The sequence below is a fragment of the Pseudophryne corroboree genome, chromosome 2 (genome assembly GCF_028390025.1).
Source record: "Pseudophryne corroboree isolate aPseCor3 chromosome 2, aPseCor3.hap2, whole genome shotgun sequence".
Lineage (NCBI taxonomy): Eukaryota > Metazoa > Chordata > Amphibia > Anura > Myobatrachidae > Pseudophryne > Pseudophryne corroboree.
Window position 1 is genome coordinate 640,928,558 of NC_086445.1, and position 26,662 is coordinate 640,955,219.

The following is a 26,662-nucleotide window of genomic DNA, read 5'->3' on the forward strand; positions in this document are numbered from 1 at the left end:
GACCAGTTCCAAGACCCCGGACCCGTCTATCTCCGGAAACGGGGGCCCGGACCAATCCGGTCATCTGCTATGAGTGCGGGGAACAGGGTCACATCCGAAAGGACTGTACTAAATAGCCTGAGCCTATGGAGTGAGGAGCAGGGAAATCGGGGCAACCAGCCTACAGCTGAGTCGGAAGCAAGGGTTCGTCTGTGCCCTCCTGGTTCCAGGTGACCCTCCAGATTGCAGCACGGCCAATCCAGGCATTTGTCGATACCGGAAGTGAGTTGTCAATTATCTCCACGCGGTCGGGCCCTGAAGGCGTTGACCAGGTCTTACCTCCTTTTTGAGTGTTTAAAACATATTATTTCTTCAGCTATAGCTAATCAGATACCGTGGGTCGCTGACACCCCTATCCCTCCACCTCTACATCTTCTAAGTAGCATTTTACCTGTGCTAGATACTTAGGGGCTAGCTGACACCCTATTTCTCTAACGTCCTAGTGGATGCTGGGGACTCCGTCAGGACCATGGGGAATAGCGGCTCCGCAGTAGACAGGGCACAAAAGCAAGCTTTTAGGATCACATGGTGTGTACTGGCTCCTCCCCCTATGACCCTCCTCCAAGCCTCAGTTAGGTTTTTGTGCCCGGCCGAGAAGGGTGCAATCTAGGTGGCTCTCTTAAAGAGTTGCTTAGAAAAAGTTTTTAGGTTCTTTATTTTCAGTGAGTCCTGCTGGCAACAGGCTCACTGCATCGAGGGACTTAGGGGAGAGATTTTCAACTCACCTGCGTGCAGGATGGATTGGATTCTTAGGCTACTGGACATAGCTCCAGAGGGAGTCGGAACACAGGGCTCGCCCTGGGGTTCGTCCCGGAGCCGCGCCGCCGACCCCCCTTGCAGATGCTGAAGATGAAGAGGTCCGGAACCAGGCGGCAGAAGACTCTCAGTCTTCATCAGGTAGCGCACAGCACTGCAGCTGTGCGCCATTGTTGTCAGCACACTTCACACAGCGGTCACGGAGGGTGCAGGGCGCTGGGGGGGGGCGCCCTGGGCAGCAATGTATAATACCTGTGTGGCGAAAAATACATCACATATAGCCCTTGAGGCTATATGGATGTATTTAACCCCTGCCAGATATCTAAAACTCCGGAGAAGAAGCCCGCCGAAAAGGGGGCGGGGCCTATTCTCCTCAGCACACAGCGCCATTTTCCCTCACAGAAAGGCTGGTGGGAAGGCTCCCATGATCTCCCCTGCACTGCACTACAGAAACAGGGTTAAAACAGAGAGGGGGGGCACTGATTTGGCGATATGTATATATATTAAAATGCTATAAAAGGAACACTTATATAAAGGTTGTCCCTGGATAATTATAGCGTTTTGGTGTGTGCTGGCAAACTCTCCCTCTGTCTCCCCAAAGGGCTAGTGGGTCCTGTCCTCTATCAGAGCATTCCCTATGTGTGTGCTGTATGTCGGTACGTGTGTGTCGACATGTATGAGGAAAATATTGGTGAGGAGGCGGAGCAAATTGCCTGTAATGGTGATGTCACTCTCTAGGGAGTCGACACCGGAATGGATGGCTTATTTATGGAAATTACGTGACAATGTCAACACGCTGCAAGCCGGTTGACGACATGAGAGGGCCGGCGAACAAATTAGTATCTGTCCAGGCGTCTCAAACACCGTCAGGGGCTGTAAAATGCCCATTTACCTCAGTCGGTCGACACAGACCCAGACACGGACACTGATTTCAGTGTCGACGGTGAAGAAACAAACGTATTTTCTTTTAGGGCCACACGTTAAGGGCAATGAAGGAGGTGTTACATATTTCTGATACTCCAAGTACCACAAAAAAGGGTATTATGTGTGAGGTGAAAAAACTACCTGCAGTTTTTCCTGAATCAGATAAATTAAATGAAGTGTGTGATGATGCGTGGGTTTCCCCCGATAGAAAATTATTGGCGGTATACCTTTTCCCGCCAGAAGTTAAGGCGCGGTGGGAAACACCCCTCAGGGTGGATAAGGCGCTCACACGCTTATCAGAACAAGTGGCGGTACCATCTACGGATAGGGCCGTACTTAAGGAGCCAGCTGATAGGAGGCTGAAAAATATCCTAAAAAGTATACACACACATGCTGGTGTTATACTGCGACCAGCGATCGCCTCAGCCTGGATGTGCAGAGCTGAGGTGGCTTGGTCGGATTCCCTGACTAAAAATATTGATACCTTTGACAGGGACAGTATTTTATTGACTATAGAGCATTTAAAAGGATGCATTTCTATATATGCGAGATGCGCAGAGGGATATTTGCACTCTGGCATCAAGAGTAAATGCGATGTCCATATCTGCAAGAAGATGTTTATGGACACGACAGTGGTCAGGTGATGCAGATTCCAAACGGCACAAAGATGTATTGCCGTATAAAGGGGAGGAGTTATTTGGGGTCGGTCCATGGGACCTGGTGGCCAGGGCAACTGCTGGAAAATCCACCGTTTTTTACCCTAAGTCACATCTCTGCAGAAAAAGACACCGTCTTTTCAGCCTCAGTCCTTTCGTCCCTATAAGAGTCATATCTGCCCAGGGATAGAGGAAAGGGAAGAAGACTGCAGCAGGCAGCCCATTCCCAGGAACAGAAGCCCTCCACCGCTTCTACCAAGTTCTCAGCATGACGCTGGGACCGTACAGGACCCCTGGATCCTACAAGTAGTATCCAAGGGGTACAGATTGGAATGTCGAGAGGTTTCCCCCCTCGCAGGTTCCTGTAGTCTGCTGTACCAATGTCTCCCTCCGACAGGGAGGCAGTATTGAAAACAATTCACAAGCTGTATTCCCAGCAGGTGATAATAAAATTACCCCTCCGACAACAAGGAAAGGGGTATTACTCCACACTATATGGTGGTACTGAAGGCTAGGTGAGACCTATTCTAAATCTGAAAAATTTGAACACTTGCAAGGGTTCAAATCCAGATGGAGTCACTCAGAGCAGTGATAGCAAAGAACAAGGGGACTATATGGTGTCCCGGGACATCAGGGATGCTTACCTCCATGTCCCAAAAATTTGCCTTTTCTCACCAAGGGTACCTCAGGTTCGTGGTACAGAACTGTCACTATCAGTTTCAAGACGATGCCGTTGGATTGTCCAAGGCACCCCGGGTCCTTACCAAGGTAATGACCGAAAGGAGGATTCGTCTTCAAAGAAAATGGACGACCTCCTGATAAGAACAAGGTCCAGAGAACAGTTGGAGGTCGGAGTAGCACTATCTCAAGTAGTTCTACGACAGCACGGGTGGATTCTAAATATTCCAAAACCGCAGTTGTTCCGACGACACGTCTGCTGGTCCTAGGGATGATTCTGGACACAGTCCAGGAAAAGGTGTTTCTCCCAGAGGAGAAAGCCAGGGAGTTATCCGAGCAAATCGGGATCCTCCTAAAACCAGGAAAAGTGTCAGTGCATCATTGCACAAGAGTCCTGGTAAAAATGGTGGCTTATTACGAAGCGCTTCCATTCGGCAGATTTCACGCAAGAACTCTTCAGTGGGATCTGATGGACAAATGGTCCGGATCGCATCTTCAGATGCATCAACGGATAACCCTATATCCAAGGACAAGGGTGTCTCTCCTGTGGTGATTACAGAGTGTTCATCTTCTAGAGGGCCGCAGATTCGGCATTCAGGATTGGATGCTGGTGACCACGGAGGCCAGCCTGAGAGGCTGGGGAGCAGTCACACAAGGAGTGTGATCAAGTCTGGAGAATTCTCTCCACATAAATATACTGGAGCTAAGAGCAAATTTATAATGCTCTAAGCTTAGCAAGACCTCTGCTTCAAGGTCAGCCGGTATTGATCCAGTGGGATAACATCACGGCAGTCGCCCACGTAAACAGAAAGGGCGGCACAAGAAGCAGGAGGGCAGTGGCAAAACTGCAAGGATTTTTCGCTAGGCGGAAAATCATGTGATAGCACTGTCAGCAGTGTTCATTCCGGGAGTGGACGACTGGGAAGCAGACTTCCTCAGCAGGCACGACCTCCACCCGGGAGAGTGGGAACTTCATCGGGAAGTTTTCCGCATGATTGTGAACCGTTGGGAAAGACCAAAGGTGGACATGATGGCGTCCCGCCCGGACAAAAAATGGGACAGGTATTGCGCCAGGTCACGAGACCTTCAGGCGATAGCTGTGGACGTCCTGGTAACACCGTGGGTGTAACAGTCGGTGTATGTGTTCCCTCCTCTGCTTCTCATAACCAAGGTATTGAGAATTATAAGACATAGAGGAGTAAGAACTATACTCGTGGCTCCGGATTGGCCAAGAGGGACTTGGTAACCGGAAATTCAAGAGATGCTCACAGAGGACTAATGGCCTCGGGAGCTAAGAAGGGATTTGCTTTCAGCAAGTACCATGTCTGTTCCAAGAGGAACCGTGGCATCGGCCTTTAAGAAAGGACCTGCTCCAGCAGGGACCTTGTCTGTTCCAAGACTTACCGCGACTGCGTTTGACGGCATGGCGGTTTGAACGCCGGATCCTAAGGGAAAAGGCATTCCGGAAGAGGTCATACCTACCCTGGTCAAAGCCAGGAAGGAGGTGACCGCACAACGTTATCACCACATGTGGTAAAAATATGTTGCGTGGGTGAGGCCAGGAAGGCCCCACGAAAAAATTTCAACTAGGTCGATTTCTGCACTTCCTGCAAACAGGAGTGTCTATGAGCCTCAAATTGGGGTCCATTAAGGTTCAAGTTTCGGCCCTATAGATTTTCTTCCAGAAAGAATTGGCTTCAGTTCCTGAAGTCCAGACGTTTGTCAAGGGAGTATTGCATATACAGCCCTTGTGTGCCTCCAGTGGCACCGTGGGATCTCAACGTAGTGTTGGGATTCCTCAAATCATATTGGTTTGAACCACTCAAATCTGTGGATTTGAAATATCTCACATGGAAAGTGACCATGCTGTTGGCCCTGGCCTCGGCCAGGCGATTGTCAAAATTGGCGGCTTTGTCTTACAAAAGCCCATATTTGATTTTCCATTCGGACAGGGCAGAACTGCGGACTCGTCCCCAGTTTCTTCCTAAGGTGGTGTCAGCGTTTCACCTGAAACAACCTATTGTGGTGCCTGCGGCTACTAGGGACTTGGAGGACTCCAAGTTGCTAGACGTTATCAGGGCCCTGAAAATATATATATATATATATATATAATTCCAGGACGGCTGGAGTCAGAAAGTCTGACTTGCTGTTTATATTGTAGGCACCCAAAAAGCTGGGTGCTCCTGCTTCTAAGCAGACTATTGCTCGTTGGATTTGTAGTACAATTCAGCTTGCACATTCTGTGGCAGGCCTGCCACAGCCAAAATCTGTAAATGCCCATTCCACAAGGAAGGTGGGCTCATCTTGGGCGGCTGCCCGAGGGGTCTCGGCTTTACAACTTTGCCGAGCAGCTACTTGGTCAGGGGCAAACACGTTTGCAAAATTCTACAAATTTGATACCCTGGCTGAGGAGGACCTGGAGTTCTCTCATTCGGTGCTGCAGAGTCATCCGCACTCTCCCGCCCGTTTGGGAGCTTTGGTATAATCCCCATGGTCCTGACGGAGTCCCCAGCATCCACTAGGACGTTAGAGAAAATAAGATTTTACTTACCGATAAATCTATTTCTCATAGTCCGTAGTGGATGCCCATCCCAAGTGCGGATTGTCTGCATTACTTGTACATAGTTATTGTTACAAAAAATCGGGTTATTATTGTTGTGAGCCATCTTTTTTAGAGGCTACTTCATTGTTATCATACTGTTAACTGGGTTCAAATCACAAGTTGTACGGTGTGATTGGTGTGGCTGGTATGAGTCTTACCCGGGATTCAAGATCCTTCCTTATTGTGTACGCTCGTCCGGGCACAGTACCTAACTGAGGCTTGGAGGAGGGTCATAGGGGGAGGAGCCAGTACACACCATGTGATCCTAAAAGCTTGCTTTTGTGCCCTGTCTCCTGCGGAGCCGCTATTCCCCATGGTCCTGACGGAGTCCCCAGCATCCACTACGGACTATGAGAAATAGATTTATCGGTAAGTAAAATCTTATTATTAGTATCTGTCCTGGTCAAAAAGTGGCCATTTGTGTAGTTTATTCGCACTCGCATGTGGCGCCATACTACCATTGCTTTCATTGATATATATGTACTGTGTGTGTGGAATTCAGTATGTAGACTGCATTAAAAGGAAATTAAAAATGAGGCTTAAAGCACCACAGAAACACTTTAAGAAAGAGTCTACAACATAGTGTGTAACACCTAATAAATAAATCAGGACAAGTTTGAATGTATGACAGCCATTGGTATAGAGTAGGGATGAGCTGGTTCGGTTCTCTGAGAACCGAACCGCCTAGAACTTTGACATCTGACCCCGGTTCGGAGTCAGGCTCAGTTTTGTGCACCTGACTCGGATCCGAAAACAAGGCAAAACCTTAGGATCCCGCTGTTGGATCCTGAGGTTTTGGCTTGGACACCGGTCTCCATAGTAACCTATGGAAGACCGCTGATTGGCTGAGAGAGCATCTGTCACGGCTCTCAGCCAATCAGCGTGTCCCCATAGGGTACAATGGGCAAGATGGATGCCACCACAGTACTAATACCGCCGCCGCCCGCACTGCCGACACCGCAGCCCGCACTGCTGACACCGCCGCCCGCACTCCCTACACTCCCACACTGCTGGCATCCCCGCACTGCCGGCATCCCTGCACTGGGGACACTGCCAGCACTCCTGCATTGAGGACACTGACTGCACTCCTGCACTGAGGACACCACTGGGACATCCGCACTGCCGATACTGTCGGCACCCCTGCACTGAGGACACTACTGGGACACCTGCACTGCCGACACTCCTGCAATGAGGACACTGTCGGCCCCCTGCACTTAGGACACCACTGGGACACCTGCACTGCTGACACTGTCAGCACCCCTGCACTGAAGACACCACTGGAACATCCGCACTGCCGATACTGTCGGCACCCCTGCAATGAGGACACCACTGGGACACCCGCATTGCTGACAGCTCCTGAAACCCCCACTGCCAACAGCCAGCATTCCCACATTGAGACACCCTTATACTGGCGACACTGCCGGCACCCCGCATTGCCAACACCACCAACACCCTTGCACTGAGGACACTGCCGTCATCCCCCACTGCCGACACTACCACATACCCACATTGAGGATACGCACCCTCACACTGCCGACACACCCTGGCTCCCCTGCATTGAGGACACCCCTGCACTGCTGACAGCCCCGCACTGAGGACAACACCGACATCCTCTGCCACAGTAAGTGCACTACTGATGTATTCGACCTGCACTGTATCTCGCACTGTATCTGACCTTGCACTGTAGCCAACCCACACTGATCCGACCTGCACTGTATCCGACCCACACTGTAAACTGCACTGTATCCAAACCATACTGTATTCCACACTATATCCGACGTGTACTGTATCTAACCTACACTGTATCCAACCCACACTGTATCCTCCTACCCACACTCCGACCTGCACTGTGTCCGACCCGAACTGTATCCCACACTGTATCTGACCTGCACTGTATCTTGCATTGTATCCGACCTTGCACTGTAGCCAATGCACACTGTATCAGACCTGCACTGTAACCTGCACTACATCCAACCCGCACTCTGAGCTGCACTGTATCCAATCCGATCTGTAACCTGCACTATATCTGACCTACACTGTATTCAACCCACACTGTATCCAACCCGCACTGTATGCGACCTGCACTAAATACAACCCACAATGAATTCCACCTACACTGTATCCAACCTGTCCTGTATCCACCTGCACTATATCTGACCCACACTGCAACTTGCACTGTAACCTGCACTGTGTCTGATCCGCACTGTGGGGGTCATTCCGAGTTGATCGCACGTAGAAATTTTTTCCTGCTTGTGCGATCAACTAGACGCCGTCTATGGGGGAGTGTATTATAGCATAGCAGGGCTGCGATCGCTTGTGTAGCCCTGCTATGCTAAAAAAGTTTTGTGCAGAAGTAGAGTAGCCCTGCAGTTACTTACCCTGTGTGATCGATCCAGCGATGAAGGTCCCGGAATTGACGTCAGACATCCGCCCTCCAAACGCCTGGACACGCCTGCGTTTGGTTCTCCACACCCGGAAATGGTGAGTAGACGCCCCGGAACGCCTCCCCACTGTCAATCTTCTTGCGAGAGTAGACGCCCCGGAACGCCTCCCCACTGTCAATCTTCTTGCGATCGCGCTAGCGATCACTTTTTTGTTTATTCTGGCGTCACCGGGCAACGCCGCACATGCGCAATGCGGCCGTAACGCATGCACAGTGCCGACCCATTCGCACCGCAGCGATGAACCACTGCGTACAAATGGGTTGGAATGACCCCCCATATCCGACCAGCACTGTAACATGGTCAATATTTAGCTGTGTGTCTAAAAAGAATTCCGCACTGTACTACGCAGGTACGGAATGCTGTTTTTTATGATTGGAGGGATTTTGGGGAGCTGTTCGACAAAATGGCTGATTGATTAGGGCTTTACATGGGCAAAGAGTGCCAGTCATCAGTGACCCAGGGTCCCCAGGTGGGAGGTACAGACTAGGCACTGAGAATAGGCACGTGCGCTTGTGTAGGGGGCATCAATGGCCCTCATTCCGAGTTGATTGCTAGCTGCCGTTGTTTGCTGCGTATGCACCGCAATGCGCACGCGCGTTGTATGGGTAGGAAGTCCTTTGTGGTTTTGCACTGGTTCTAGCGACACTTTCAGTCGCACAGCCGAACGCAAGGAGATTGACAGGAAGTGGGAGTTTCTGGGTGTCAACTGACCGTTTTCTGGGAGGGTTTGGAAAAACGCAGGCATGGCCGGGCGTTTGCTGGGCGGGTATCTGACATCATTACCGTGTCACTCGTCGCAGCAATCATCTCACAGAATAAGTAACTATAGGGCTGGTCTTGTTCTGCACAAAAAGTGTTTGCTGCCGCGCGGCTGCACAGGCGTTCGCACTTCTGCAAAGCGAAAAAAAAACTCCCCCATGCATTTGTACGGCTGCTAAAAGTAGCTAGCGAGCGATCAACTCGGAATGAGGGCCAATGTCTACTGTTGCTATTTTAGACATGTTTCGGGGTTTTTTTCTTTGCTGTTTGGTATCTACTTTAGAGCAATGATATTCTACACACGATTTCCAGGAAACATCTGTGTTGGTTTGTTTTCTATTGATAGTACTTGCGAGTTGGTTTAATTGGTTATTGCTAATACATTACTAATTTGTAAAATATTTTTAAACAGAAATAACTGCCTTGTGTTTGTGCCGCTGCTCTGTTGCTTAGCCAGACTTTGGCCTATGTTGGTGAGGTGGTCAAAACAGACTAGAAATGAGTGGAAATGAATGTTATTAAGGTTAATAAAACTGTTGGAACAAAAACAGGCCAAAATTCTGTAATTTTAGCTGTTTTTATGATTTTTGTAAAAAAATATAGATCCAAAACCAAAACCCGCAAGGGCAGTTTTGGCAAAACCAATCCAGATCCAAAACACGAAGGAAATCCAAATCCAAAACACAAAACACGAAAAATGGCCCGGCGCACACCCCTTTAGAGGTGTTCCCAAAAACTGAAGAAGGAGATAGATTTAATATTCTATACCCCAGGGAAGCCTATTGGATCCATAAACTAAGGACCCTGCACCTAGAACATCTGATTTAGACAGTTGAGTTGGATTCTGATATGCCCTGACATACCGGTTCACATTAGAGTTCCCTCAGAGTGTACCTACAAGGTCCCTACACTTTGGGTCTCTACTTACTGTTCTCTATGCAAGAACCTTACAAAGAACTTAATACACGTATATGACACCAAATATTAGTAATCTAACAAGCAGGCCCGGCGCTGGCCACTCAGCAAAGGGATGCAAAGCAGGTAGGCGCCAGGCTAGAGATGCGCTCTCCCTACTCTGCATCCCTGTGCTGAGCTGCTGTCCCAGCTGCTGCTGCCGGCGCCGCTGCCTGCCCTAGAGTGTGACAGGCGCAGCAGCATAAAGCGTCCTCTCCCCCCCTGTGACAGTGCTACAGGGGGCGTTACGTGTGTAAGCATCACTGCTACAGGGTGCGTTATGTGTGTAAGCATCTCTGCTACAGGAGACGTTACGTGTGTAAGTGTCACTGCTACAGGGGGTGTTGTGTGTAAGCATCACTGCTACAGGGGGCATTACATGTGTAAACGTCACTGGTACAGGGAGCGTTACGTGTGTAAACGTCACTACTACAGGGAGAGTATTGTGTAAGCGTCACTACTACAGGGGGCATTATGTGTGTAAGTGTCACTGCTACAGGGGGCGTTATGTGTGTAAGTGTCACTGCTACAGGGGGCGTTATGTGTGTAAGCATCACTGCTACAGGGGGCGTTATGTGTGTAAGCATCTCTGCTACAGGAGACGTTACGTGTGTAAGCGTCACTGCTACAGGGGGCGTTACCTGTGTAAGTGTCACTGACAGAGCCGGATTAAGGGGGGAACCCCGGGGATACGTACCCCGGGCCCCCCTTTCCAAAAGGGCCCCCTGTCACACCACAGATCGGATCTCTCTTTTCCGATCCGATCTGTGGTGCAGCGCTCTCGTCCGCACTGCAGCCGTACAGACAGGACAGCTGAGCGACGGCTCAGCTGTCCAATAATGTATGACTGAAGTAGTCTGCCCAATGGCTGAGCGGCAGGCTGCTTTACTCATACATGATTGGAGAGCTGAGCCATCGCTCAGCAGTCTGTGCGGTTGCCGGGGACAGGAGCGCAGTGTGATCGTGCGGTGGCTGGTATGTGACACACACACACAACACCCTTCCCTTCTCTTGATGAATAGGGGCCCCTCTGTCTTAAGTGCCCCCCGGGCCCCCCATGCTCTTAATCCGGCTCTGGTCACTGGTACAACCTGGTACAACCCTGTGTGTATAAGCGACACTTATACAGGGTTCACTACGTATATAAGCGGCACTACTACAGGGAGCATTATTTGTATAAGCGTCACTGCTACAGGGAGGGAGGGCGCAAATTTATAGTTTGCAGGGGGGCCCCAAACACCCTAGCACCGGCCCTGCTAACAAGTGGCTCCTTGCCAAAAAGGTGGCAACCATAACTATTTACGTGCTCTGTCCTGCAGCATCCATAGCAGGATGAGGGGCATGCCAGCAACACCTTTTGATCACCTATAATGTGACTAGAACCACTGTTACTCCCCCACTGATATTGTTTTCTGGATGTGTTTCATGGCACCTGTGGATGCTTCCTCCTTACTGCTTGAGGAAGTGGCCTGGTACAGCGAAACACGTCCAATTTATTATATCAGTGAGAATTTTTTCCTTTTTTTTTATTATCTTTGGTCTATATATGGGGGAGTAATGGTGGCTCTAGTCACAGTATAGTGTCATAGACACGTTTATTATATTTACATGGTTTAATACTTACCCTTTCCAGCAACAGAGAATCATTTTTTGCACATTCAACTGTCCTCTAAGTACTGTATCTAGGAAAAACTATTCCCCCCCAGACTACAGACATAGGGTACCCTTTGGTGCTGCCCATACCTTTTTTCCGTCATGTTAGCTTTCTGTCTGAATAATATGTGTATACTGTAGTTTCACAGCATGGGTTGCTTTCCTGATAACTAACCCCACGTTGCACATCTAAGAAGGTCCCCTGTTAGCTGGACCCATTAACAAATAATCTACGCAAAATACAGTACTTGGAGGATGCTGTATACCAAATATGATGTCTTTTAATGTAATATAATAAAAATGCATGTCAACCACTGAGTTCATTAATAATAGGCAAATGCAGACCGATGTGTTTCTGAGTGTAATTTGTTTTTCCTCCTTGGGCCTCCAAAGTCCTTAATTAATGAGTTGGGGGTCGAAGATGTCCCGGAAATACACCCACTCACCAACAGAGCACCCAAAACAATGGGCAATGGCCCCTCATTAATAAAATAAAAAATATTTCTATTGATTTTTTTTTGGGTGCAAGATAGAGGCAATTATCTATATAATATTATATATATATATATATATATATATATTGTAACACTGTAGGGGAACAGGGCACCGTTTCCCGGGGTAGATGGTAGCAAGCAGCAGCTGAGAAATCATGCAGTCCAGTTTCTGGTGCAACTGGCCGCAACCAGTTTTATTAAACAGAAAATAAAACAAACATCAAAAGAAAATACCTTGCCTGTCCGGCACTAACTAAACAGAAGACGTTCCTAACTGTCTCTAAACAAAAACACAGAGTTTTCCAGTCAATACTGTATGCCTCACTTGTATAAAGAAGCGTGTTTCTCTTTACAGAGATTCTGCAGACTTCCCAGGCATTCTGCACACACTAATCAGGCTAGCAGCCCTATAAGGCTCTTGCACAGCTGAAAGCCCTGATTAGCCCTCTGTGAGGCCAAAGATCCGAACTGGGCCCAATGTCTGGAACTTGCCCTCTCTCTCTCTCTCTCTCTCTCTCTCTCTCTCTCAGGGCCCTCATCCAGCTTTTCCAGCAAACTGAAAAGGTTCTAACAAAACAAAACATTTTCCTGGAAGTTTTTATTCTCTAAAACATGTAAGACAAGAACCTGGGACAAACATACCTGCCCTCAAACACTATTCCAGTGTTCTTGTCACAACATATATGTATATATATATATATATATATACATTGTAACAATGTCACCGTTAAAGTCAGGACACAGCAGGCAATAGGCACAGTTTGTGGGAGTGTTTAATGGCATACAGGCAGCAAACAAATTTCTCAACAAACAAACTAAAAAAATTTTCCAATCCGTGGTCCATATGGACGGTCTCTCAGTGCCTCTAGGCACTGATGGTCCAAGTCCCTAGCACTAGGGGAAACTTTCCCTACTCGCTGGCCACTTTTCGGCACCAGTGCCCCGAGCAGTAGACTGAGCAGGGTTTAATTCCCTGCCAATGCAATTAGACCAATTCCCAGCTGTGGCTGGGAAGGTCCGAAAACCTGGACCAGAACAGCGTGGTTGAGAGCCCACCCTTCTCTACTTCAACCACACCTCAAAGCCCCTATCCGGGCTTCGCACTGAACCAGGTTCTTTCACCTGACTACAAAAAACTTTCTCTGAGGCTGGACGGCTTTTCTTTAAACCCCTACATGGAAGTTGTTCTTACCACACATCATCCCCTTCACTTCTTCACAAGTGGAGAAGCGCCTTGTGGTCTTTCAAATTTCCAGACAGGGCATCTGCATTTTTATGTTGAGCACCGGGACGGTGCTCCACTTTGAATTTATGTTGTTGTAGTGTTAAAAACCACCTAGTGACCCTGGGATTAACCTCTTCGTTGAGGTGCATCCACCAGAAACTCATTAGAAACCGAGAGCGGGCATAACTCACCAGAAACCGAGAGCGGGCGGGTGGGACACATCATCAGCTCTCTCCCAGCAGCTCCCAGCGGCGTATGACAGCGCAGCGTGACCTCTCACTGCACGTCACGCTGTGCTGGAGTGCCAGGAGGAGGAAGCCGGGAAGCGTCTGAGCGTCCTGAGGACGCTCAATGCTGATCCCTTAATTCATCGGGATTGGAGCTTCCAATCCTGGGATTGAATCCCATCCATTATTGGCCCTAAATCCCAGGATCGCCGCCGATCCCGGGATTGGCTTCCCTAGTCTCAATCGCCCATTTTATAGCCAGGCACTCCAACTCAACTGTAGCGTAATGAGTCTCCCTTGGTAAGAGCTTTCTGCCTAGGAAAAGTACAGGCTTTTTTTCACTGTCTATTATTTGTGATAGCACGGCACCGTGTCCAGTGGTCAAAGTATCTGTTTGTAGTAGGAACGGCCGAGTGAAGTCTGGTGCCGGAAGAACTGGATGAGTAAATAGGGCCATTATCAGGTCCTCCCAGACCCTCTCAAGCTGAACAGTCCATACTATCTTCTCGGGACAAGCCTTTTTCAGGGAGTTAGTCAAGGGCAGGGCTCTTGCAGCAAAGTTCTGGATAAAAATCCTGTAGTATCCCAGTAACCCCAAGAAGGTCCTCATCTGTTTCTTAGTGCAGGCTTCTGGCCAGGTCCTAATTGCCTCTATTTTTTTTAATTGGGGTTTTACTTCACCTCTGCCAATGACATACCCTAAGTAATTGGCTTCTGACAGACCAATATAACATTTTGCATCATTGGTAGTAAAGCCATATTGCCTGAGGGTATTTAGCACCTTACGTAGTTTATCCAGATGACTCTCCCAGTCGTTACTGTAAATGATGATATCGTCGAGATACGCTATGGCATACCCCACGTGGGGTCTCAGAAGGCTGTCCAAAGCCCGCTTGCCGGTGCTCTATATAGTCCAAATGGCAGTACCCGATACTGGTAGAGACCATCAGGTGTAGAGAAGGTTGTTTTCTCTTTTGCTGCTTTACTTAAGGGTATCTGCCAGTACCCTTTAGTTAGGTCTAGCGTTGTGAGATACTTGCTACCGGCTAGATTTTTTACTAGCTCATCCACTCTGGGAAGTGGGTAGTCATCAAACCTAGAGACTTTTAAGGCATCTGAAGTCATTGCACCAGTCACTTTTTGATTCCTCAGTTATACCCAACTTTCTTGCACTTCATCCTTCACCGCCTGTCTCCAAGCCTCTAGGATGCAGTATGGCCTTTGTTTTACTACTATCCCTTCAGGGGCGTGAATTTCATGTTCCACTAAGGCGGTTCATCCAGGAATGGCTGTGAAGACATCTTGATCTTTTGAATGAGGGCTACGGCCTCCCGCCCCTTAGTAGATGACAAGGTATTGGCTAATGGGACGTCAGAACTCCCTAATGCACTGGCGGGGAGGGTTGGAGTAGGTTCCTCCTGCCAAGGTTTCAGCAGATTAACATGATATATCTGTTCAGCGTGACATCTCCCTGGTTGTCTAACTCGATAGCACACTGGGCCTACAGCCTCCTCGACTTCATACGGACCTCTCCAGTGAGCAAGCAGCTTACTCTCCTGAGTGGGGACAAAGACTAAGACTTTGTCCCCTGCTCGGAATTCTCGAACTTCCGTCGTGACATCATAGGCCCACTTTTGTCTGGCTTGAGCTTTTATGAGGTTTTCGCGGACATCTGGGCCAATTTGGTGAAGTTGCTGGTAAAGTTTATTTACAAATTTCACCGAGTTGGATTCCTCAGACTGCTGTTGTTCCCAGCCCTCTTTTAATATGTCCAGAACTCCACAGGGTTGCCTCCCGTACAACAGCTCAAAGGGGATGAAGCCAATTGACAACTACGAGACCTCTCGAATGGCAAACATCAGGTATGGAAGTATGTTGTCCCATTCCTGCTTGTTGTCCAAGATGGCCCTTCGCATCATTGTTTTAAGAGACCGATTAAAGCGCTCTACCAATCCATCCATTTGTGGATGATAGAGGTGTGGAGGTAAGAAATCCCTATTTTGCGAAAGAGTTCTGTAAAAATTTGGGACATAAAGGGGGTCCCCTGGTCCATTAAGATTTCCTTAGTAATCCCCAGACAAGTAAACAGCAACAACAGCTCTTTGGCAATAGTTACGGTTTTTATGTTTTGCAGCAGAATGGCCTCTGGGTGGCGAGTGGCATAATCCATTATGACTAGCACGTACTGGTTGCCCTTCTTTGACTTGTCCAGAGGGCCTACCAGATCCATAGCAATCCTGTCGAAAGGCACCCCAATGACAGGTATTGGAACAAGGGGGGCCCTGAGGTGAGGATTTGGACAGGTTCTCTGGTAAATGGAGCAACGTTGACAGAACCTTTTTACTTCAGCGGTTACCCCCAGCCAAAAGAAACACCGAAGTACCCTCTCAAGGGTTTTCTCGTCTCTGAGGTGGACACCCTAAGGGTAAGTATGGGCCGCGCACAGGACCAATGGTACATGTATGCAAGGCACTAACAGCTGTTCCAGCCTATGCCCATCTTTTTCCGTCACCCTATACACTAGCTCATTTTTTTTAAAGAAAAAAAGGAGTCCTGTCCAGAGGATAGGTGACTTTAGCGACCCCGTTCACCTCAACAACCTGTGATCATATGTTAGCAAGGGCAGCGTCATTTAGTTGATCCTGACCAAAGTTTTGCAGATCGGTGTCAAATGGCAAACTCTCCCAGTCCCGGTCAGACGTGCTCTCAGGTTCAGGGTAATGCCCAGTAGAAGGACTCCCCACAAGAACTGTAGCTTTAGCTGGCGGAAGGGCCGTCTCTTCAGATAGTTGTATCAACAAATCCCTGAAGCCCGGGAAATTGCACCCTAAAATTAAGGGGTATGGTAGATTTGAACAGACAGCTGCTATTATTTCATGACAGCTGCCCCTTAAGCCAATCCTGATTTGAACTCTTGGAAACCTCTCAATGCAAACCATGAGCACATAATACTTCTACAGAGCCTGGAACTCTCTGTTACCCTGGGTAACACAGCCTCAGACATGAGTGTTAATTGACTGCCTGTATCTTCTAGGGCAGGAAATTTGCGTCCCCCTAAAACAACTGGTTCCCACAATAGTGGAGGTCGAGTAGCCAGTGGAACCATGGTACAAAAACAACAGGTAAACTGGCCCCAAACTGGCAGAGCTACATTCCATTGGCTCTGTTTTTTTAGAACAAGCTTGTCTCACATGCCCCGGTTCACCACATTTATAACAATTTATGGGGCTTTCTTTATACCCCTCTACATGGCTGGGCCCTTCAAGAGGAGGCAAGCGCCAGTGAGGTGCCAGCTTCACCATCTGCGGGGCTCTAGGCTCTTTTTTAGGGGTTCTAGCCATTTTGACTGCAGCTTCATACCGCTCTATAGAGAGGGCCAACGCATCCAGCGACTGGGGATCCTGGTGAAGTACCCAGCGCTGCTTCTCTGAATTTCCCCACACAGGGTCCCCACATTGTAACAAGGTCACCGTTAAAGTCAGGACACAGCATGCAATATGCAGAGTTTGTGGGAGTATTTAATGGCATACAGGCAGCAAACAAATTTCTCACCAAACAAAAAAAAATTTTTTTTTCCAATTCGCGGTCCGTATGCACAGTCTCTCAGTGCCTCCAGGCACTGACGGTCCAATTCCCTAGCACTAGGGGAAACTTTCCCTACTCGCTGCCCGCTTTTCGGCACCATTGCTCAGAGCAGCAGACTGAGCAGGGTTTAAATCCCTGCCAGTGCAATTAGACCAATTCCCAGCTGTGGCTGAAAAGGTCTGAAAACCTGGACCAGAGCTGTGTGGTTGAGTGCCCACCATTCTCTCCCTCAACCACACCTCAGAGCCCCTATCCGGGCTTTGCACTGAACCAGGTTCTTTCATCTGACTACAAAGCACTTTCTCTGAGGCTGGACGGCTTTTCTTTAACCCCCTACAGGGAAGTTGTGACCAGGGAAATTCTGCATTCCCTGGTGAAACTAACCCTTTCTTACTACAGTATATATATACATTCTATACATTTATCAGTCTCCTCATACATGTAGTCTCCATTTACACTTTTATATATATTTCATCCTATAATTCTTTGTGCCATCTTCACAAGTAACATCAGTCTCACCACTTGGTGCCCAAAGGGTATCTCTACATCATGTGATTTATTATCAGAAAATTGCCTACTTCCCTCTACCCAGTAAAGCAGTTTGACATGTCCCGGTAGGATATATTTAAATATTTTCAAATATGCCACTAGATGACCAACTTGGCTAAGTCAAGGTACTCCCTACAACAACAAACCCCTTGGCTGGCTTATTCAGACTTGCTTGGCTAGTTACTAAATGTGGAATATTTTTTGGGTACACTAATTTAGAGACTGGAGACCACGTAAGCAAAACAAAGCCACGTCTACAGTGGAAACTAGACCCGGAAGTAACACTTTCAACCCAGCAATGGAAAAACATTTATCCACCCAACATAAATTCAAATGACACAATCACAATACAATAGAGGGCGGAGACAGAGCTTTGCAGGGGCAATGCGGCGCGAATGGGGGTCGGTGCGGCACAAAGGTTGACGTGATGGGGGCGTGATCGCGGAGGCTGCGTGACATCACATGCAGCCGCTGCGATGGGGAACATGGCAGGAGGCATCACTCATTTCTACAATGAAGTAGAAATTGTGATGCTGTTGCAATTTCTGCTGCATCAAGGGTGGTAGGTGGCGGTCAGCATGCTGGTAGGCATTGCCCTGCGATGGGCGGCCCCCAGCATGCTAGCAAATGGCATGCAAATCCAGCTAATTAGCAGAATTTGCAATCCTTAATGAATTAGGCCCTTAATTTCCAAAATGTAATCTAATTCAGAGGACAGTTATTTCATCCACCTCTATTCTTGCAACTTTCCTAAATACGATAGGTGTAAATATCACAGGGCATATCTTAATTGCCACCAAGATGTCTATTGCCTAATACTTGAAAAACTCACTCTCCCGTCCAATTCATAATTATATTTAAAATCCAATATGCTGTTGAGATGGAGACTTTTGACATATTCCATCTCTGCCTTCTCCCCACTGGTCAAGTGCTCCAAGCTGCATGAATATAGTATTGATGGGAACAGCACAAGGACCACAGTTTTCATAATTTTGGAGGGTGGGTTATGTTCATCAGTTCCTACAGATATGAGGTAATGCTTATTCTTTTATAGACATGATTTTAAAAGATGAAAACTAACACAAACATTTAGGACACATAGGACAATTAAATGTTCCTTTTTTAAAAGCCAGTTTCTAATATATATATATATATATATATCTTTACCTGCATTCCAATGACAGCGTAGATAAAAAATAGCATTACAATGAGCAGAGCAACATACGGAAGTGCCTAAAAAGACAAAACAAAATTTAGAGTGAAGATTAGCAAATTCAGCTGGAATTGATCAGATTTTCGTTTGGTAACTTCAAAAATATAGTTAGACAATTACTGCATTCTGCATGTATGAGATCACTGGCCAATGACAGTGCTTACAAACCATGTGATCTGATAGTACAGTACTACCAGATCAGAAAATAATCAGATTTGTGAAATGTAGTCAACAACACGAGAGTTCAAATTGGACACTGATCCAGTTGTTATATGATTAGGCCTTACAACCTGTAATACATTATTATTATTAATATTATCCTTTATTTATATGGCGCCACAAGGGTTCCGCAGCGCCAATTACAGAGTACATATGCACATAATCAAAACAGGAAAACAGTGACATACAGTTGAAGACAACATTGGACAACTACAGGGTAGCTAAGCATAACTACAGTACATCAGTAGACGACACTGAGATAAGTATCAAGGTGGCCGAGAACTGCAGGATTTGGGCAGTTGAGGATTATTAAAGTAAGAAAAGGATAATCACATGAGGGAAGAGGGGACTACTACATGGGGATCATCACATTTCAAGTTACAATACCATTTACTCTTGTTCTCTGCACACATTTAATTCTATAAGAGAAAGTCACAAATGTAGATTTTTTAAATGTTATGTAGTTACAAGTTTTTGAAAATGTAAAATATAAAAAAATCTTGGAACTTGTAAGCATACCACATCTAATTTTCTCAGACCCAGCTTAAGACATTTAAAAATAAATAAATAAATGGCTTTCATCTATTCTATTACATGACTAGGTTTAAGGAGGTCAACATTTCAAGGTCACAGACCCAATCATTTAAAAATAGATTTCTAAAAAACATGGGTTGAAATTTTCCAAAACTTTGTTTACACTGTATTCCTTCATGTTTTCATTTCATGATTGTCCATAACAAACTGGGATGTCAAAGGGATCTTATATTTTTAGAAGTTTATGTTTATAATACATTTCTGATTTCATACTATATTGCACTTATATATATGATACAAGATCTGAGGGCGCTAATCTACAATTTCCCAATTTAAGACATTCAATATTTCCAAAACTTAAAAAAAAAACAATTTTACAGTTAAAAGTTTTAATTCATTGATCTCTGGGAAGGACACACCTATACTCTCTGTCAGAATTGTATGCCAATTCTGAGTCATTGCTGCGTGCTATGGGGGTAATTCTGAGTTGATTGCAGCAGCAAGATTGTTAGCAATTGGGCAAAACCATGTGCACTGGAGGGGGGGGGGGGCAGATATAACATTTGCAGAGAGAGTTAGATTTGGGTGGGTTATTTTGTTTCTGTGCAGGGTAAACACTGGCTGTTTTATTTTTACACTGCAATTTAGATTTCAGTTTGAATACACCCCACCAAAATCTAACTCTCTCTGCACATGTTATATCTGCCCCTCCTGCAGTGCACATGGTTGTGCCCAATTGCTAACTAAATTGCTGCTGCGATCAACTCAGAATTAGGCCCTATATCCGTTAAAGTTGTACCATTAAAGGTTCTTTATTCCTGGAGACAGTGTTGGACCCATTCAGGATAAGTTACCTGTCTTGAGGCCGATCTGTGCCTAAGTCCTTTATTGGACTAAGCCATACAAGACATGTCTATTTGTGTTCGCTAACATATCCAAGACGCATCTTGTTTTCTAGATAGGCCATTGTACGGCACTCCAAGTTGTACACTTTACTTATCAAGCTGCCTCACTGAGTTCATGTACAAGAAATATTGGCACCTGGTTTTACACCCCTGAAGAAGTCCTTGGTGACGAAATGCATTGAGATTATCACGCTTATTCAAAATCTGCATTGTATTAAGATTTAACGCCACTTAGGCAATTTAAAGAGCTGAATCTAACGTGGATGTACTCTATTTCACTGCTGTAAATCTAAATGACAAATGATCTACGTGTGGATGTAAACTGCTGCCATTGCAAATCTTACTTGTTTTATTGTGAATACATTTTTTATGTATGAGGAAGCACCTTTTAACTTTAAAATTAATAAAAAAAAAGTGTTTGCAATATTGAACGGCTTACATTGGGAAGGTGTAGATTAGCGCCCTCAGATCTTGTATCCTTTATCTTCTCGGAACCCTTGCTAGCAGGGGGTTCATCTAAAGGTGCTGCTTTAGAAACTTCACAGCGCAATCAGGGATTTTTTTCTGTGTGTATATATATATATATATATATATATATATATACCAGTTTGGTCAGGCGGCACTCGAATGAATTTCACAGAGACACGACTGATTTCAACATTTCGAGATTTATTATATCGCCATCAGGAAAAAGGTCTTTTTCCTGATGACGAGATAATAAATCTCGAAACATTGAAATCAATCGTGTCTCAGTGAAATTCGTTTGAGTGCCGCCTGACCAAACTGCTATATTGGATCCCGGGCTAAGGGAGACCTAGGAGGGCACCGGCGTCATATACTGCAAGTATTGGCGTGCTGCCTGTATGCTTTATCTATCTACCTATATATATATATATATATATATATATATATATCTATCTCCAAACTAATTTTATTCAAAAGGGCGCTTTGATAGACACAACTGGGTGCCTACCCTTAAGTTTATGAATTATGTTGACACTTTTGAGAATGATATTAATGTCTCAAGAATGTTGATATATCATTCTATCATCTGTCACGCGCTGGACGGAGGAACACGTGCTGATGGAGGAACACGCGCTGACCGGAACTGGAAGTGACGAGTGCTTGACGTGCACGCTCTGGGCAGAGCCGGGTGCTGGGAGCGGGGAGCAAGGTGCCGGGAGCGGGAGAGCACGACGGAGGGATCAAGGAGCGGGGAACCGGATGCGGGGCAGAGGTGCCTACACAAGGGAAGCAGTGATCTGGGAGCAGGTGCTGCTGCAGGTGGTCTAGACTCCCTCCGGACACGCAATATCATTACTGTTTTACATTGTCACACTGTTACACATTCCACTGAAGTACACTGCTACTATATTGTGTAGGAGGATTGTAGTGTTATAAGGGGATTGTTGTACTTGGTGCCTAATTTAGACCTGATCGCTAGGGTGCATTTTTTGCATCCCTGCGCTCTGGTAGTCATCGCCTACAGGAGGAGAGGGGATTCGCTGTGTAGGGGTGCGATCGCATGTGCAGGAGAGCTGCACAAACAGAAGTTTGTGCAGTCTCTGCACAGCCCAGGACTTACTCTTCCAGTGCGATGATCGGGGACGGAGCTGACGTCAGAAACCTTCCCCTCAAATGCCTGGTCACTCCTGCATTTCTCTGGACACTTCCTGAAAACGGTCAGTTGCCACTCACAAATGGCCTCTTCTTGTCAGTCACCTTGCGATTGCACGTGCGATCACTTTTCTCGCACATCCAGTCACTGCCCGGCGCCCCCCGTCCCTGCGGACCGATGCACCTGCGCATTGCGGTGCATACGCATGCGCAGTTCAGTCCTGATCGCAGGATGTATGAAAACGCAGCCTAGCGATCAAGTCTGAATTACCCCCTATATTGTAAAGGAGGATTGTCATACTATAAGGGGATTGTAGTAGTATAATGAGCAAAACGAGCGGCTTTCTTCCTTTCCTCCATTGCTTTTTGTGTTAACTATTGGTATACAGGATTAACCCTATTAATGCTACATATTTAGATCACCTCGTTAATACAGCCTGCAGTGGAGGGCTATTCAGTTACCATTTGACTGTTTCTAGGTTATGTGCATAATAGAAAAGAACACTGTTCCTAGGATTACTCACTAGGATACTATATATTAAGCCTGCTTCCCTTTGTCTCTAATCATCTAATTGGTGTTCACACAATTTGTGTGTATAGTGGCAACTTATACCGTAACTTTAAACACCTTTCTTTTTGACTGCAAGATAGCAGCCTATATACTGTAGTAATTTTTGTCACTCCCTTATTTCTCAATACTAAGGAGTGTATCGCGATAGGGACAGCAAGGCAATTACATTCCCCTGCACTGCTGCTATTAGGCATCAGAGGATGTTTGCTTTGGTTCCATTGCTTGATACCTCCTTTTTCTTTCTTCTCGCAAAGTTGGGGGAACCTACCCTCTCTCATTCTTCGTCCTATACCGGTGGGCAAGACGAATGAGGTTAAACATGTATCCAAGCCACCTTGCCTTGCTATACTTTTTCTTTGTATTGGAGTAGCACTATTGTATGAGCATCTATATAGTCGAATGGTTAATCTTTATTTTATAACCCTACACCAGCAACATTGAGGATTGGGATTTAAAATCTTTGCATCTAATTGTATTATAAGCTACAGATAATTATTTATTATATGTGACTTATAAATTGCCCTGACACATTATACATGGGCTAAGGATATCAATAGATGGTGATCATTCTTTTAAACTATAAACAAAAAAGCAATTCAGCTTTAAGCATTACAGTTATCACCTGCAAGAGCGCCAATCTCTAGATACGAGTGCCTGATATATTTTTTCTAGCACGTGACCTATGATTCAAACCATGTGCCCCAAGTAAAGGTTTATGGGCTGGAACCTAAACAGATGATGGTCACTTTTTGAGATTAACACCCTCAACTTTTATGTAAATCTATTAGGTGCTATTGGGGACCACAAGTGCAGGTGGCACCAGAATGATCATCCTGTTTATTCAGTCCCTACAATCATACCTCACCCTGTAAGCCCAATCTCGTCCGATCTTGGAAGCAAAAGAGTGGTGGGCCTGGTCAGTACTTGGTGGGTGACCACCTGGGAAGACCGGGTGTTGTAGGGCGTGAATCTGAATAAATCACGTATCACAGTGGGACTATAGCGCAGACGGACCCCAAGCACGTTCCTCCATATCAAGACAGGTGTATTCCAACCATTAGCTATTATATTTTCACATATGATCACGCTCATTCACTGATATATACTCTATATTGTTACATATTTTAAGTAGAGTTGTGCACCGGAAATTTTTCGGGTTTTGTGTTTTGGTTTTGGATTCATTTCCGCGTCCGTGTTTTGGATTCGGACGCGTTTTGGCAAAACCTCCCTGAAATTTTTTTGTCGGATTCGGGTGTGTTTTGGATTCGGGTGTGTTTTTTTTCAAAAACCCCTCAAAAACAGCTTAAATCATAGAATTTGGGGGTCATTTTGATCCCATAGTATTATTAACCTCAATAACCATAATTTCCACTCATTTCCAATCTATTCTGAACACCTCACAATATTATTTTTAGTCCTAAAATTTGCACCGAGGTCGCTGGATGACTAAGCTAAGCGACCCAAGTGGCTGGCACAAACACCTGGCCCATCAAGGAGTGGCACTGCAGTGTCAGACAGGATGGCACTTAAAAAAATTGGCCCCAAACATCTCATGATGCAAAGATAAATTAAAGAAAAAAGAGGTGCAAGATGGAATTGTCCTTGGGCCCTCCCACCCACCCTTATGTTGTATAAACAGGACATGCACACTTTAACAAACCCATCATTTCAGCGACAGGGCCTGCCACACGAAATGACTGGTTGGTTTGGGCCCCCACCAAAAAAGAAGCAATCAATCTCTCCTTGCACAAACTGGCTCTACAGAGGCAAGATGTCCACCTACTCCTCATCGTCCGATTCCTCACCCCTTTCACTGTGTACATCCCCCTCCTCACAGATTATTAATTCGTCCCCACTGGAATCCACCATCTCAGGTCCCTGTGTACTTTCTGGAGGCAATTGCTGCTGAATGTCTCCACGGAGGAATTGATTATAATTCATTTTGATGAACATCATCTTCTCCACATTTTCTGGAAGTAACCTCGTACGCCGATTGCTGACAAAGTGAGCGGCTGCACTAAACACTCTTTCGGAGTACACACTGAAGGGGGGGAAACTTAGGTAAAATAAAGCCAGTTTGTGCAAGGGCCTCCAAATTGCCTCTTTTTCCTGCCAGTATACGTACGGACTGTCTGATGTGCCTACTTGGATGCAGTCACTCATATAATCCTCCACCATTCTTTCAATGGTGACAGAATCATATGCAGTGACAGTAGACGATATGTCAGTAATCGTTGGCAGGTCCTTCAGTCAGGACCAGATGTCAGCACTCGCTCCAGACTGCCCTGCATCACCACCAGCGGGTGGGCTCGGAATTCTTAGCCTTTTCCTTGCAGCCCCAGTTGCGGGAGAATGTGAAGGAGGAGTTGTTGACGGGCCACGTTCCGCTTGAGTTGACAATTTTCTCACCAGCACGTCTTTGAACCTCTGCAGACTTGTGTCTGCCGTAAAGAGAGATACAACGTAGGTTTTAAATCTAGGATCGAGCACGGTGGCCAAAATGTAGTGCTCTGATTTCAACAGATTGACAACCCGTGAATCCTGGTTAAGCGAATTAAGGGCTCCATCCACAAGTCCCACATGCCTAGCGGAATCGCTCCGTTTTAGCTCCCCCTTCAATCTCTCCAGCTTCTTCTGCAAAAGTCTGATGAGGAGAATGACCTGACTCAGGCTGGCAGTGTCTGAACTGACTTCACGTGTGGCAAGTTCAAAGGGTTGCAGAACCTTGCACAACATTGAAATCATTCTCCACTGCGCTTGAGTCAGGTGCATTCCCCCTCCTTTGCCTATATTGTAGGTAGCTGTATAGGCTTGAATGGCCTTTTGCTGCTCCTCCATCCTCTGAAGCATATAGAAGGTTGAATTCCACCTCGTTACCACCTCTTGCTTCAGATGATGGCGGGGCAGGTTCAGGAGTGTTTGCTGGTGCTCCAGTCTTCGGCACGCGGTGGCTGAATGCCTAAAGTGGCCCGCAATTCTTCGGGCCACCGACAGCATCTCTTGCATGCCCCTGTCGTTTTTTAAAAAATTCTGCACCACCAAATTCAATGTATGTGCAAAACATGGGACGTGCTGGAATTTGCCCACATGCAATGCACGCACAATATTGGTGGCGTTGTCCGATGTCACAAATCCCCAGGTGAGTCCAATTGGGGTAAGCCATTCTGCGATGATGTTCCTCAGTTTCCGTAAGAGGTTGTCAGCTGTGTGCCTCTTATGGAAAGCGGTGATACAAAGCGTAGCCTTCCTAGGAACGAGTTGGCGTTTGCGAGATGCTGCTACTGGTGCCGCCGCTGCTATTCTTGCTGCGGGAGGCAATACATCTACCCAGTGGGCTGTCACAGTCATATAGTCCTGAGTCTGCCCTGCTCCACTTGTCCACATGTCGGTGGTTAAGTGGACATTGGGTACAACTGCATTTTTTAGGACACTGGTGACTCTTTTTCTGATGTCTGTGTACATTCTCGGTATCGCCTGCCTAGAGAAATGGAACCTAGATGGTATTTGGTACCGGTGGATACCGGAAACACGTTTAACACCACCAAAGCTGCCAAGACCTGAGTTATCCGCTTTGCAGCAGGATGACTGCTGTGATATTTCATCTTCCTCGCAAAGGACTGTTGGACAGTCAATTGCTTACAAGTGGTCTTCCCACTTCCCCTCTGGGATGACGATCGACTCCCAGCAGCAACAACAGCAGCAGTAGGCGTTACACTCAAGGATGCATTGGAGGAATCCCAGGCAGGAGAGGACTCGTCAGACTTGCCAGTGACATGGCCTGCAGTACTATTGGCTTTCCTGTCTAAGGAGGAAATTGACACTGAGGGAGTTGGTGGTGTGGTTTGCAGGAGCTTGGTTACAAGAGGAAGGGATTTAGTTGTCAGTGGACTGCTTCCGCTGTCACCCAAAGTTTTTGAACTTGTCAATGACTTCTGATGAATGCGCTCCAGGTGACGTATAAGGGAGGATGTTCCTAGGTGGTTAACGTCCTTACCCCTACTTATTACAGCTTGACAAAGGCAACACACGGCTTGACACCTGTTGTCCGCATTTCTGTT

General features: G+C 46.6%; 1 protein-coding gene and 1 pseudogene across 2 annotated transcripts in view; one reads left to right on the forward strand and one right to left on the reverse strand.

The window, feature by feature from the left end:
- Positions 1-26,662, reverse strand: part of CACNA1S (calcium voltage-gated channel subunit alpha1 S) — a 515,698-nt gene that overhangs the window by 107,955 nt on the left and 381,081 nt on the right. For both annotated transcript variants that reach the window (XM_063954963.1, XM_063954964.1), the window contains one exon: positions 18,713-18,778. In XM_063954963.1, the coding sequence (XP_063811033.1) occupies positions 18,713-18,778 (66 nt within the window). The remainder of the gene's footprint in view (positions 1-18,712; positions 18,779-26,662) is intronic.
- On the forward strand, positions 23,451-23,568 carry LOC135053374 (5S ribosomal RNA; annotated as a pseudogene).